The sequence below is a fragment of the Kryptolebias marmoratus genome, linkage group LG2 (assembly GCF_001649575.2).
Source record: "Kryptolebias marmoratus isolate JLee-2015 linkage group LG2, ASM164957v2, whole genome shotgun sequence".
Classification (NCBI taxonomy): domain Eukaryota; kingdom Metazoa; phylum Chordata; class Actinopteri; order Cyprinodontiformes; family Rivulidae; genus Kryptolebias; species Kryptolebias marmoratus.
This window is the reverse complement of record NC_051431.1, coordinates 29,327,489-29,343,000: the sequence shown is the minus strand read 5'-3', so window position 1 is coordinate 29,343,000 and position 15,512 is coordinate 29,327,489. Positions and strand designations below refer to the sequence as shown.

General features: G+C 39.4%; 2 protein-coding genes across 3 annotated transcripts in view; one reads left to right on the top strand and one right to left on the bottom strand.

Annotated features, from left to right (window-relative positions):
• Window positions 1-2,926, top strand: part of sdhdb (succinate dehydrogenase complex, subunit D, integral membrane protein b) — a 17,979-nt gene extending 15,053 nt beyond the window's left edge. The window contains exon 4 of the mRNA XM_017436021.3: window positions 2,260-2,926. Within this exon, the coding sequence (XP_017291510.1) occupies window positions 2,260-2,425 (166 nt within the window). The 3' untranslated portion in view covers window positions 2,426-2,926. The remainder of the gene's footprint in view (window positions 1-2,259) is intronic.
• A 2,554-nt stretch (window positions 2,927-5,480) lies between these two features.
• LOC108247699 (interleukin-18) overlaps window positions 5,481-15,512 on the bottom strand; it is a 19,344-nt gene continuing 9,312 nt past the window's right edge. For both annotated transcript variants that reach the window (XM_017436029.3, XM_017436030.3), the window contains exons 5-6: window positions 9,541-9,683; window positions 5,481-6,221 (exon numbers count right to left, since the gene is read on the bottom strand). In XM_017436029.3, coding sequence (XP_017291518.1) covers window positions 5,982-6,221; window positions 9,541-9,683 — 383 coding nt within the window. In that variant the 3' untranslated portion in view covers window positions 5,481-5,981. The remainder of the gene's footprint in view (window positions 6,222-9,540; window positions 9,684-15,512) is intronic.

The window sequence follows — 15,512 nt, the reverse complement described above, 5'->3', positions numbered from 1 at the left end:
AGCTGCACTGCTATTGTGATTTAACCAGGTTTCTGTTAAAAACATAAAATCCAGCTTGTGCTGTGTAATAAAATCATTGATCAGCAATGTTTTTCCTGCCAAAGACCTGACATTCAGTAAAGCTAAATTTAGTGTGTTAAAAATGTTATTTGCCCAATTTGTATTTTTATTTGGACTTAGTTGAGACTGATGTGGAATGAGCACTAAATTTGATAGATTTACATATCTCTGTAAATTTCCTAGTCTTTTTCTGTTACCTGTCAAAACTGGAATTGTAACGGTTACTTGTAAGTTGGGCCTACCTTTTATCGTTTCTTGGTATCAATAATAACATAAAAACTATTGTTTTTTTGTTTTTTTTATTTTGTTCAGAACATAATTCTTCTTGTAGTGGATTGAAGATATTATAGTCCGCTGCCGTGAAGGGCAGACAGTCATTTAATTGTCTGTCTGCGTTTTAGCAAAATATCTCATGAACCACTGGGTGAATTTCAACAAGACCTTCATGAAGTAATCAATGATTTTTTTAACAATAACTTATTATGTTTTGGAGTCGACCTGACTCAAATTGTCTGCCACAGCTAATCAGCCTTAGAAACCAAGAAAACTGTTCTGAGTCAATTTGACGGATACTGAGCTAAACGATGATGTGTCAGTGTGTTACTGAGTCCTCTCCATCACTGTGATATGTTAAAAACTCTGGCATGCCAGGCAGAAGGTAAAATGCAGTGCTTCATGGGATGCTGGATTGATTCTTTTCTGTATTTCCTCTTTGTTTGCATGAAAACTAATCTGCAACTAAAGCCTGATAGATTTATTACAGCTTGGGGGCAGGTGGAGGAGGGAGGGGGGGGGGGTTGGACTTTTTTGGAAATAATTTCTGAGATCCTGCTGCTCAGTAAGAAACGATCAGACACTTGATGGTTGAGAGTTGTAGGGAGTTATTGTTTCCAGATGTTTTCAGTAGGTACAAAGAAACAAACCAAGCTGCAGATTTTGGATTCATACAGCAGCTGCTGGTTTGTTTCAGACATTTGGTGCTCCACAGGTCCAGTCATAATTTTAAAAGACAAACTACACTCCTGGACTGTGTAGGAATTTGACAGCTGATCATTTGGAAACTTTAGTCTCTTGGATTTAGTCTCTTTTTAGCGTATTGTTTGGATCTTAGGTGGCTTATTCTTGTGCTGCTCAGGTTCTTAAATCAAATTTTATGTTGTACTGATACAAAACCAGGTGTGCTGTACGAATTACCCTTCAGCTCTGCTATCTGGAACCAGTATTTATTCATTTAAAAAGAGCTGCTTTTCTTTTTATAGTCAAAAAATGGATTGATTTTCTTCTTTGAATAGAAAACTAAAATTAACAGGAACTAATTAATGACCCTTTTTTGTCATATTTCAACACCAGAAATCGTCAGGAAGGCAAGAGCACAACAAAATAAAAACTAAACTCCCTGCTGTCTGTGTGTGAGGGAAGCTCTGCTCTGAAACATACTATCAGCACTGACACACATGGAGCAAAAACATAACTTTTTAAAAGAATCTGTCTCAGGAAAGACGCCACAGAACGACCTGAAGTCAGCTTCTGTTCAGCAGTTCGATAAAGGGCTTTTTCATAGAAGTTTGGGGTTTGCTCATTAGATCAACTCTGGTTCAAAATCTTAAACACTTTACTTGTCAAACCTGGTCGAAATGATTGTACACTGAATACAAATTTGTGAATACATATTTTGTGATTTATGAAAGCAAGATTTTCCCTAAACAAATGTCAAAAATGATATGAAATGCTGAAGTACCAGATCAGAACCTCATGCAGGCCTGGGGTCCCTCCTGAGACGGTTTCCTCTTTAATGATGTTCATCACGTTCTCCCTTTAATCACAGCTGATGGTTGTGAACAGATCTTAAACTACTTTCCTCCAACACTGACAAGTTTTTTTTTTCTTTTTTAATGAATCTTTGCGGCACCTTGTTCTTGTTGACGAGTTTTGGTGTTAAAATACGAAAAAAAAAGTTCTTTAATTCGATTCTAAATGCCACTAATGTCGTTGTTTTCTAAAGATAAAGGAAATTAAACATTTTTACATGTTAAATAAACACTCGTTTTTTGTTTTCACTGCTCTTTCCTGAAGGAAAAGTTCAACTACCAAAACACTGAGTTTGTTTCAAAGTGTGCAAGAACCGACTGATTTTTTGGAATTATGGTCCTGTTTTGCTTTGTTCACGTTTCTCAACTGTGATCATGTTTTGTCTTTCAGGGGCATTGGCCAGGTGCTAACAGACTATGTTCACGGGGACACAAAGATCAAGATTGCCAATGCAGGCCTCTTTCTCCTGTCCACGGTCACCTTTGCCGGTCTTTGTTACTTCAACTACAACGACGTGGGCATCTGCAAAGCTGTTGCTCTGCTCTGGAGCAAATAAAAGAGATAACGGACCAGGAAGCACCAGAAAACCTAAAACTTTGGTGGGAAAATCTTGTCTAGGTTGACTGTAAAAATTCAAGGTGTATTTTCTAAAATCCTATATCATTTTGCCATTATTTCATCGATGTAAGCATAGTTTTCTGATCCGTTCCAGATTGGTTTTTTTAAATTGACGTAGTTGGGCTAGAAGCATCCATTTCCGCTTTAAATAAGTGGGAGAGGAGTTTTTGGTAATCTCCAATGTGAACTAAAATGAAAGCCAAGGATGTGTTTTGAACAAGCCACTTGTTTCTAATGTTGTGCTACAGAATACAACTGTTTGACACCTTTGTTCATGTTTGGCTCCTTCTTTCGTTTCAGTCAGTGTGTTGTTTTATGCATCCGCTCCATCAAGAGCAGCACTGCAGCTTTTAGCAGCTTCTAAAGCTCCACAATAAACCTGCTTTACAATGTCCACCTATAGGGCTTCTTTATCACAGCATTCCTCAAAGTCAGAAGTTGCGGCTTAGAAAAAAAGCAAACTGATTTTCTTGAGGCTGTTTAAATTTTGGACATGAAAAATAGCTATAAAATTGACTGTAGTAGTAGCTGGGAGTCATACACAACACATACTCTGAGTATAACATCTCATGATGTGACATGAGATTGCACATAACATTATTTTCAAGGCTGGACCAAAACATCAGTGTCATGTCTTATAAGATGATCTCAGCCTGAAACTGCTGTGAAAGGTGTGGGACGACCTTTATGGTTTTAATGGTGTGAATGCTGACTCAGCTTTCTCACTCTGCTCCTGTACATTCAGCTGTTTAAACCATAGTGAAAATGTTTAGCTCTATTAGCTATGACTTTATTGATTTTTGTAAATTCTATACTTTTTGAAATATTTCACCCTGTTTACGTTTTTTTTTCTTTGAATGGAGAACTCTTTAAAATATTAAAACTAAGCTTTGTGCTCTTTGAAATCTACCTCAGCATACTTGCTTCATTTTTAACTTTTTGCTATCGTTCTAGTTTTAGTTTTCAGCAACTGTTCTGCCAACTTATGATTTTAACTACTTTGATAAGTTTTATGTTTAGCTTCCACCCACTGCTGTTCTGGCGTTTTGTTCTGATTTGTTTCAACTTTAACAGTGAAGTCATTCAGTTCTCATTATGTGTGAAAATGCATCTGCAGCCAGTGGCGGTTCTAGCATGAAGGCGCCTTGGGCGAGTCCCTCCTTCTGCACCTCCCCACCCGACATACACACACACACCCCACCTCTCACCTCCATGGCCATGCTTCAAACAGCAAACACCAACCCCCTTATATGAGTGGGAAAAGTGACACCAATAAAAACAAATTTGAGATTTCGGAAAAATGTTTGTGATTCCTGAAATATTGACTGCTTAGGAAGAAATTTATTCTGAATAATAAAACTGTAAAATTGAATATGGATGGATATCTGCAAAACATCCAGTCTATGAAACAATACTTCAACTTTTTAAGGATTTTTAGATATTTTAAATGATCTTTTTACTAGTACAATTGGAGTACATCTGGAGTTACAGATATTTGTAATTTCACTTCTGACTACTGAAAATGGTATTATGACCAGGAGAAATTTCATATCTAAAATAGCAGTTAAAGAGAGGAGTGTGATTTGATTCTATGGTAATATGGCCTGACATAAACTTGGCCAATTCAAACATGTTGAGAGCACAGGACGGATTATTGTTCCCTCTCATCCATTTCACTGCCTGTTCAACACCAGAACATCTACCATCTGTTAGAACAAAGAGCAAGCCGCCATTTTAATGTTAAATGTGATTAAAATGACTGGAATTATAAAGACATTACATTTATGAAACAAAGTAAACATAAAAAAGAATATTTCCCTGATTTTACTAGTTTTGCTTTCTTATGTTATTTTTGGAGATGAAAAAAAAATTGTCAGAGGTGAACCTGTCACCTGCCCTCCTTGCTCTTTACTTTAACCTTCTTTCACACCATGTGTGACACTTCCTGCAGCAGGAAGGGGTGCTGCACATGTTATTGTTAATAAAACCAGGAAAGAGACAGAAGGAAATGATTGTGTGCAAATCTACGCAGACTCCGAAATGTGAAACTTGCCACTACTTGAGTTAGGCTGTACCTACGTGTCTTTTCTTAAGATTTATTACTTGAAATGTAGATGTCAATACCTGGGGGGAAAAAAAATACAAAAAAGGGGGTGCTGCACAACACAGAGGAGCACCCCCTCTCCATGTTAACTGGTTACTCAAATAAGCAGTAGAAAACTTGCCAAGGGTGAAAATGACATAGCTTTTCCTTTTTTTCCCCCAAGGAGTAGTGCTGCCCAGGCGGTAAGCCATGTTGTCTATATCAAACATTGCAACTATGTAGTTATTTCAAATAATTTGCTGGCTCTTCCTTGATCCCTTCAGGGTCACAAGGAGCTGGTGCTTTTCTTCAGTTGTCATTGGGCGAAAGATAGGGAACACCCTGGACAAGTTGTTAGTCACAGTTAATCACAGGGCCACAGAAATAAACAAACAAGCATCTGCACACAGGGCAAATGATCAAATGTGCATGTTTTTGATTGATAGGAAGACATCTGAGTACCCAGAGAAAATCCAGGCATGCGTCCTGAGAGAGAGGCCATGCAGCCCAGCAGATGATATAAAATGTATACTGTCAGCATCAGGCAGAAACCTTTTATTAAAAAAAAAAAAGTCTTTAAATAAATGAACTCTGTGTGGTGAAACGGTGAAGGGTGGCTGATAGGTGATTTATGCACAAACGTGAAGAATGTTGAAAATCCGGCAGTATGAGGTTTTTGCCTGACAGTAATGATAAACAAAAACAAAGTGTTTCACGCAGAAAATATTTTTAATAATCCACCACTAATGCGGATATACAGCATGTCTAAACATTTAATCTATAAACAAGAAAATAAAGGTATGATATGCTGAAATAAAAAAAAACAATACATTATATATATATATATATGTATGTATAGTAAGAACAAACAGCAGAAAAATTTAATCTTCCCCAAATAAAATCTGAACTATCTGTGCCAAATTTTTAATATAAAAATATATATAACATTTATTTAATATAAATTCACATAGTTTCTTTAATATTGTCAGCTGAGATGATTTTTGAATTTAAAAATAAAAACCTTTAAACTGAAATACTTCCTTTGAATTTTACACAATTGTCAGAGCTGCCTGATACTTGCTACATTTTATGAGAGGAGTGTTCTTCTCAACTTGAATTGAACAGGGGATATAAATGTACATCCTTTAGTGTAAAAAAAAACTAAAGCTTCATGAAATACAGTCAAACAGGCTGCATGCACTCCCAGGGCACCCGATGGTGTTCAGCTGCACGGACGTGTTTGTGTCTTTCAATTTGACTGAAACTAAGTTGAGAGAAGGTTTTTCACAACAAAAGGTGAGAAGAAACAATCACACAGCTGTAATAGAAATTTACCCCCGGTGAAATATTGGTACCAGATAAAATCTTTTCACGTTTTTAAGTTGTTGCTGTTCTATGCCTTCTGCTCACTTCAACTTTTTTGGGAAGTCACAACTATATTGCAAGTCTCATCCACTTCATCCAAAGCTTTCTGGCACAGGATCAGTTTATGGAGGCAGGAATTATCCCTGTTGGGCTCAAATGCCAGGAAATGCCCTTTATACATGGTGGACTCAAACGTATACTTGTCACATGAGACCTTTCTCCAGTAGAACAAGGCCTCATGTTTCGTGCCATCAATGGTCTTGGGAGGAGCAAAATTGTTCAGATCCTAAGTGTAGACAGAACAGACAAGTTGCAATCAATGTTTTTATTTTCTTTTATATTCCTAGAAGTTTGAAAACTGGTTGTTTTCCATTTAAGCATATATTACATATTTTTCAGTTCATTTTTAGATTCCAATTTCTGAATTTCAATTTATTATATTACAACACACCCTTGATGACCATCTGTGCTGGCAAAATGAGTCACAATGAGGAAGATTTGAATTTTGAGTTATTATTATTTTCCAATTTTTCTCAAAAGATTTAAAATGAAACAGTTTGCTGAAATTTGATCATTTATCACCTAGCATGGCAATAAACTAGTTCTGTTTAAGAGTGCTTGTTTGAAAACTAAATTTTTATTGGTCTAGAATGATGTCATCAGGAATTCTAGCCCTTATATTTAAAAAGGGGGCTCCCTAAGCTTCACAATGACTTAAGAACATTACACAAAGGGATTTCCCAGCACTATGACAGCCGGCAATTACAAAGAAATTTATAAGGGGTAGAAGATAAAGGATTATTTCTGAAGACATCTGTTAAAAAACTTCAATTTTAAGATACATGAGGAAGATCATATGCCATTTTAGTTAGTGGGTGTGTTTATGGACTTTTTATGGAAAAATTAATGTTTTCACTTATTTTGTACTGCAGCCTGTGCTCATTCTGACTCATTTTGCCAGCACATAGAGTGCCCTGTATGTGGGCCATATTTTACATTTAAATTTAAAATACACATCATTACAAAATTTGTGTCAAACCTTAGGGATGAACCCTTTTCTAATGCTGTTTAGCCACAAAGGGTACCTAGTTTATTGAACTGAAACAATTATTTGTAATTTTTAGTCTCCACCTCTGAGAATATTGACAGATTCATAAGCATTATGACCAGTAAAAACATTCATTTTTCTCAAGAGATGGCACCAGCTTGAATTTTGGCAAAAAGGCAAGCCAACAGGGGCATTAGGAACTATCCTGCTGTGAAACCTTGGATCCTGACATTCATTAGGACGGTAGACTCACGTTTACCAGATACTTAATGTTGTGAACCAAATACTCCTCTTTTATAAAAATTCTTATCCCTGACAGGCAGTGCCCTCCTTCAGCAGGATAATATGCATAAAACAAATACATGGCGTGATGATAAAAAGACCATAAGGACCACAACACCTCTCCTAGACTAGGAATACCAGGACCTCACTTTGGAGCGAGAGCTAGGGGAGACACGCATCAATGAGCACCAAATGGCCAGGCCATTTTTCCAGCCATGCACAGTATGAATAAGCTACATGGGACCAGGCTCCTGTGGACCCACCACCTGTAGGAGGGAGTGTAAGGGACCGGAGCATTGTGGATTAGACCACAGTTTAAGGCAGAGGCCTTCAAGGTCCAATTACCAGTTGCTGAAACTATTTTAGGGACTTCTGTGGTGGAGAAGGAGCCCAAGCTTGTATGGGAGGCTAAAAGAAACCAGTTGGGCTCACTTTGTTGCATGAATTCTAGAACCAATCTCCCGAAGTGCGGCTGAGCTCATTTTGCTCTGGAGTTGGCCTGGTGGGAATCAGAGAGCGGGGTGGGCTGACTTATAACTCCCCGTCTTCTCAAACAAACGTTGGGAGTTCTCCCTTGCCAACAAGAGGGTGTTTTCCCCTATGCCTATAGACAGGGAAAGGGCTCTGACTGCTTTTTGTGCATAAGTGCCTGGCAGCAGTTCAGACTCCCTATCTTTCTTTGGGTTCTTCAGTATATTGCTGGAGGGTGCAGGCAAGACAATGTGGTTATAGGTATAGGGTTTTAGTTCCCCTACTAAAGGCCATTAGGTCCCTGTGAATCTAGAGTAAAAGCTTGATTCACTTAGATGTTAACAAGAGAAAGAAAACTGTTCTCTTTGCCAGGGCTGCTAGAAAATGACTTTTTTTCCACTAACAATCCAGGTTTGGGAGTTCTTGCAGCTTGTTCAACCCATAATCTGGGCAGAACGTTTGTTCTTGTCTGGTGTCTGACAACTTTTTTGTGACTGGTAAGAATTTTGAAGTGGACATGGATAATACAGAAAAGTGGAAATGTTGACATTCCAGCTATAGGGATGTACAGGAATTTTGCACTCGAGTTTCTTGTTAAGTATGAAATGTCCTGGCCAGAATGATCATTGTTTTTGTTCTTGTCACCTTGAGTAAATGAACAGTTTTCTTTGTACTTGCAGAGTATGTAACAAGCTTTACTTGGGCTACCAGATTATGCAGCATCTTTGTTTAGGACTTTGGCATGTAATGCAGCAGGCACATTGCAGTCCTTCATGGAATGCTACTTTCATTTTTTTCTGGTCTTGAATACAAGTGGGGGTGTCACAGAGTAATAACTTACAGGCACATTGGGGCTGTGGCTGCAGTGATGCAGATGCTCTACCAGCTTGTTCTAGTAAAGAAAAATCGGAGCTGAAAGGTAAAGCTGCCCATTTACTAGTCAATCTATGTTCAGACTCTCAAATATGTTCATTAGCTATAGAGTAGTGACCAAAAGAATGAGATCACAAATATGAGCCACTTAAATAAGCTTTCTTCACAGAGTGGCTGACTCTGGCTAAAGTGAGGAGCTCAGAGTAAAGTCACGGCTCCTCTGCATTTAAAGGAGCCAGTTGATTTGATCTGGGCATAAGGTAGGATGCTTTCTAGGTACCTTCCTAAAGACAGATCCCACTGGAAAGAACATTCAAAGCAGACCTAGGAGTCACTGGAGAGATTATGGTTTAGGAATGGCTCAGACACCCCCAGATGAGCTTGAGGAGACAGCTGTGGAGAAGGTGGGATAGGGATATCTGCTAGACCTGTTGCCCATCTCAATATGGTCTCATAAGTGGCAAAGAAAGGACAGGCAAATGCTGAACAAACACCTCATTCTATGGAGACTGCACTTCCATTTTAAATACTTAAAAGGTCTCTGCCAAATGCCAGAACTGTTGCAGACCAAGCCTAGACGGACTGGGCCTGTTTTTGTTTGTTTGTGAAAAAAAAGAAATACATACAATATTAGACAAGTGATCATAATGCTTTGGCCAACTGGTGTGTTTTCAGATCTGAAAAAGAATCAGTTGAATTCCCTGTGTATGTGTAAACCAAAATAATTCAGAAAGACAATTATTTTACTCACATCAGGCCTACTACCTATACATGTACATATATTCTGCAACAAAATTTAGGTTGTAGATAAAAACTTGATAACTTGGATAACTTTAAATAAGTAATAACATCAGAAAACTGAAACCGAAACAGATATTGTACCACATTGGTCCCAATTAAAAAAATTAATACATGCCAGACTTAGACTCACCATGTTCTCAGGAACAATCTCACTGCTACTCTTGCAGTACACCACCATCAGCCCGTTCGGTGATTTATTGGTATACAGCATGACTGGCTGTGCCCCATCTTTTTTTGAGGAGTCCTGATAAATCTGGATTTTGAATGAGCAGTCTAAAATTAAAACATAAGACAAGCCATTAGATAATGATGAACAATCCCTGTGATAGAAACACATTAAGCATCAATAATGGAAGTGTGCCTTTTGTACACCCACAACAGGCTGCTGTAAAGTTTCATCTCATATCATATTAGTAAGACCACCTGATTTTTATAACCTCATCAAACACAACATATTTTGATACTATTAGATAGATATTTTAAAGAAAATTCCAACACAATTTGAATTTTTAAAATCGGTCTACTGGTTACCAATTTATTGTCAAAACATTATCACCAAAATGGGTCTAAATTAATACAGTTCTTAAATAGGCAGCAATAGAAAGTCTTGTGTTTATATTGGCAATGTTTTTATTACACAAGTTAATTTCTCATGTTTTAGTTCTCATCATGAAATAAATCCCTTTTTTCACCAAACATTGATGTTATACTTGGAATGCATCAATTTATTAACAAGTGACAAAAATTGGCTGATTTTAATCCTGACCAGTGACCACTCAATTTAACTCCCAAATATCTTGTTTTTTTTGGTTTATGAATGTATCAAAGCTAAGCGACTAAGTTGTGCAAGTAATACCCATCTAAAGTGTGAAAGGTTTTTCCGAGTGAATAATTATTTGTAATTTGCAATTTAAAAACAATAGGGTTGAGCTGGATACTTGTTTCATATGAGTATCTGGTACAAATAAAGCATTTTTGAAGAATACGAGCATGATACGAATAAAACTCGTCAATATCCGTGCTCGGATATCGAAGAAAAAAATATCCACCTCGTCCTGAAGGAAAATCCTCATTGGGTAACTGACTCTTTTCACAATCTGTGATTGGCCAGTCACAAAGCGCCCGCCCCTCCCTACACACACGTCTCTGCAGCGAAAGCTGTGCAACATATGCAGTGCATTTGACAAGACAGAGCTGAAAACAGCTCGTGTTGCGGTCGGTCACTGCCTCCACTCCGGTCAGGTTTTTTTTTTTTTTTCTTAATTATGCATTAACAGGAGACTATCAATGAAAACTTCCGGATTAGGCCCCGCCCACTCCGAGTACAGATACTGATACAGATCATTTAGATGATTGAACAGATACAGATACGGATAGTGGTGTACTCGCTTATCCCTAAAAAACAGTCAGAGGAAGCACCAGAGGTGTAAGAGCCTATCCTATAAACACGATCGAATTGTGAGCTCAACTACAAATTTGAAAAAATACAGTAAACTGTTGTTTATTATATTTCTTAGGGAGAACATGTTAAAGCAAACACAAATTGTTCTTTTTCTCTAGTTATAAGGACATCAACAGCTACACCAACCATGAATCAAACATCCTAATCAGCGTTAAAATCTCACTTCTGGCTCTTTGGCATTTTTACACAATTTACAAACTTGGGTCATACGTTTGACATATTTTCCATTGTTTATTTTAAAATGAAGTCATATGGATGGAAGTGCTCAAGCCTAACGTGTTTAAATTAGAAAATATTCAGGTCTGAATGAGGGCTACAGATAGACTGTATCTCTTGCTTAATAAAGCTGTGAAAAATTCCCAATTCTTAGAGGCATTCTGATGAGGATGTCAATGATTATGCATTAACAGGAGACTATCAAGAACCTAAATCTTCCTGCACAGTTAGAATATTCTTCATATTTTCATTTAACCTTTATTTGACCAGAAACTTGTCAGGATTTGGGGATTCAGAGTTTATTTTAGGGTAATCTTTTGTGTTAGGTTTTTGTCATTCTGTTCCCTTCAAGGGTTTTGTGTGTTTTTAAGTTGTTTGTTTTCATTCTTCTGTTCAGGTTTGTTCCCGGTGTTTTCATTTGTGTTGTTTGGTTTCAATCTATTTGTTATTTGGCACTATCTCCCTCAGTCAGTACTTTTCCTTGTCAGCCTGCCACACCCATCCTTACCTTTCTTCATCAGACCCAGCCTACATATGCTGTTTTTTTGCTTCCTAATGTTGGTTTTTATGCCACATTCAGGTTATGCTCCTTGTCTCTCATCACAATCCTTTATGTAAGTTTTCTGTTGGTTTTGCTTGTTTAAGAAATCAATTTATCGTTGAGCTCTTCCTGTCAGTCTGGGTCCAAATCTCCTACAAAACCTGAAAGGTCCCTCAAGATTAACATCTCTTTTACAAGATGAAATCTACATCTGATTGCCAATGAAGGGGAAAAAAGTAGCAGTTAAAAACAAAGAACTCTTTGTTTAAAGCACATGCAGCAAACTCAATGTCTGCAGGCCAGATCCTGCCCTTGCTTACATATTTTATCTTGCCCCCAATCGAACATTTAAATTTTATTAGATCCAGCCCTCCAGTCTGGGACAGATTGAGTCTCGGTCGCTTTTCATTATGCTTAAAAATTGGAGCCTATTTAGTAAGGTTGGGCGAATTTATCAACTATCAACGATAGACTGAGCCATTCAACAGTTGTTTTTTAAGAGCGATTTTTTTTGTCTAAGCACTCCCACTCCACCCTCCCCCATGTGCCACCAAATGCAGCATTGATTTTTTTCACTCAAACTTATATCAGAAAGAGCAGCATATGTTCAGAAAACATTTATTTGAACAATAACCACAGTGGTGGTGGAAAGGGAAACGGCGACTGGCTTTTTATAAACCATTATAACTGTACTTACAGTTACAGAAAACTCATTTTGACCGCTTGTGTTCACGATCTCGTTCTTTTGGTCACTATCCAAAGCTCGTGACCATAGATGAGGATAGGAACGTAGATCGACTGGTAAATTGAGAGCTTTGCCTTTTGGGTCTCTCTTCACCACAACAGACCAGTACAGCGCCCGCTTCACTGCAGACGCTGCACCAATCCGCCTGTCGATCTCCCGCTCCATTTTTCCCTCATTCGTGAACAAGACCCCAAGATACTTAAACTCCACTTGGGGCAGGACATCTTCCCCAACCTGGAGAAGGCACGCTACCCTTTTCCAGCTCAAGACCATGGTCTTGGATTTGGAGGCACTGATCCTCATTCCAGCCACACACACTCGGCTGCGAACTGATCCAGCGAAAGCTGTAGACCACGGCCTGATGAAGCCAATAGGACCACATCATCTGCAAAAAGCAGAGACGCGATCCTAAAAGTTATCAACAGAATCGGTGACAAAGGGCAACCTTGGTGGAGTCCAACTCTCACCGGAAACGAGTCAGACTTACTGCTGGCAATACGATCTAAGCTCTGGCACCGATCATACAAGGACCTAACAGCCCGTATCAAAGGGCCCGGTACCCCATACTCATGGAGTACCCCCACAGGATTCCCAGAGGGACACGGTCAAATGCCTTCTCCAAGTCCACAAAACACATGTAGACTGGTTTGGGGAACTCCCATGCACCCTCCAGGGCCCTGCTGAGGGTGTAGAGCTGGTCCAGTGTTCCACGACCAGGACGAAAACCACACTGCTCTTCCTGAATCTGAGATTTGATGATCCAATGGACACTCCTCTCCAGAAACCCTGAATAGACCTTACTAGGGAAGCATGGTGTAAACACACCAAAGAGAAAACTTCAACATCAGTTTGTAAGGAACTATGATTTTTGAGTTTTGATCTTTTGGACTGGGTTTTATGATTGCGCTCTGTTTTGTGAATCTTGTGTTTAAATCTGTTTCCTGTTGTGTTTTTGTGTAGTTTTGCTCCATGCCATCATTCACTCCTCCTCAGCCTGCCACGCCCACTCCACCTGTTCCCCATTACCTCTCAGCTGGGGTTCGTCTTCTGTCTGACCAATGAAGTAAGAATAATGACATATTGTCAACGCTGTCTTTAGAGGTTGAGAGCAAAGATTCAATAAAACAGGTGGTTATAAAGCAAAGAATGAAGAAATTTCATTCCACTCTAAAACAACTGGAACAGTTCCTGTCCTTTTGCAGTCAACTAAAAATTTTGGGTTTGACATTAAACGATGACAACAAGTTTTTTTTCTAGGTGTTTAGATCTAGATTAAATGGACATCATTATTTGTAACAGAACACCAAACATTTAGGACAGCCAAAGTACTGGAACATGTGTCTGACAGGTGTTTTGTGTCATCCAGGTGTGTCCTCTTAAATTGGCTATTTAAACATTAAATAGAGCTGAATGTCTCCTCTCAGTCTCAGATCTGGGTTCTGGCAGGCTGCATTTAGTGTCAAGTTTTGGGCAGAGATGGACCCAGGAAATTCAGACTGGCACAAAGAGCCCAAAGAGAAATTAGAAGAAGTATTTATTTAAAAGAACCAAAATGCCAGCGTGGCAGCAAAAGACAAAGAAGGCAAGAGGAGAACCAGCCTGTGCATATGAGCAACAATGAACCAGCGGAGAGGAGATACAACCTAAACTTATTTGTAGATTATTTGGGCATTTAGATTTTTTTTTGTGATAGTATATGTGTGATAGAATATATTTAACATGGGTTTTCATTTGTTGAGGTGTGTGTTTTCCGCTGCTGTTAACAAACTTTTTGAACTCGGCGTCCTGTTGTATTTTCTTTTAGCTGTTCTATTAAACTGTCTGTGCTGAAAGTGCTGAACTGCTCCTCCTTCTGACAGCTTTGTTGAGCAGACTTTTCAGTCCGAGTTTCTTTTCCCTTCGTTCACTTTGAAATCCCTCCACACGGCTGGCGCTGCTCCTCTGCCATCTGACTGCTGAACTGAGGGGAGAACAGCAGGCTGACGTAAAGTGGGATTGCTACTGTGATCTCAGAACACTTTTAAAATTACGAGCAAGTGTGATAATCATGCCTGTGTTTGCCATGCCATGCCTCGTTCCTGTGGTAATCATGTTCATTCTTGTCACCTGTGTCCTCCTCTGATTACCTCTCCTACACCTGGGCTACGCCCTATATATTCTCCTTCTCTGCTCTCCTCCAGTGCCAGATTTTGAAAGCCTCAAAGCAAGTAATTCTCCAGCGTACTCGGACCGACTTCCTGTGCCACGACCCCTTTCACGTCACTTGGATTTTCCCCTACGCCTTGCCCCTTTCGGATACTTGTTGGATTTCGGATTTCTGGACATTGCCCCCTGCCTGTGACCTGGTCTCGGATTTTTCGCCTGCCCCCCTGGTCTTGTTTCCTGTTTTCGGATCTCCCGGCTTCGACCCCTGCTCGTCCAACCATCAGTTAAGTTCTGCCCCCGTGGCCTACCTTTTGGATGCGCTAATCCTCGCTTTGGCAGCTAAGAGTGAGTGAAATGGCAAGGCACTTTGTGACGCTTTTTACCAAGGGCTAAATGATCGAATTAAGGATGAACTCTCAACCAGGGATCCACCCAGGGGACTGGCAGAATTGGAATCACTGGCCTCTCGAATCGTTCAAAGGCTGTGTGAAAGAAGGCAGGAGAGGGGGGCAGAACAACCTAACCGGACTCTGATTAACCCTCCTAGACGCCCCAGTTCATTCTCAACTCCAGGACGGTCTCCCTCACCCGCTCAGGAGCCTATGTAGATCGGTCGGTCTCGACTGTCCATATCAGAGAGGGAACAAAGGATGAAGAACGGCCTCTTTTTTTTTTTTTTTCCTGCTCCTGGTGGAAGGCGGACGTGTTTCTTTTCTCTCTGTCTCCTGGTGCCCCCCCCGTCTTTCCTTTTTCGAAGCCTCATTTTACATATTTTCCAAAAATTTAAGGAATATGGATCTGATCAGCTGGTTTCTCAACGCAATTGATACAATTTCCTCGACTGGGTAAGGAGAGTCCAGTCTCGGGATATGTCTCGCTGGATATACAGTGGATTCCTGGCAGGAGTGGAAGACTGTGTACCTACCGACGTGGAGGTTCCTTTTATATTTGGGTTTTTGATAACAGGATTTCTGCTGTTTGGACCAGGCAGTT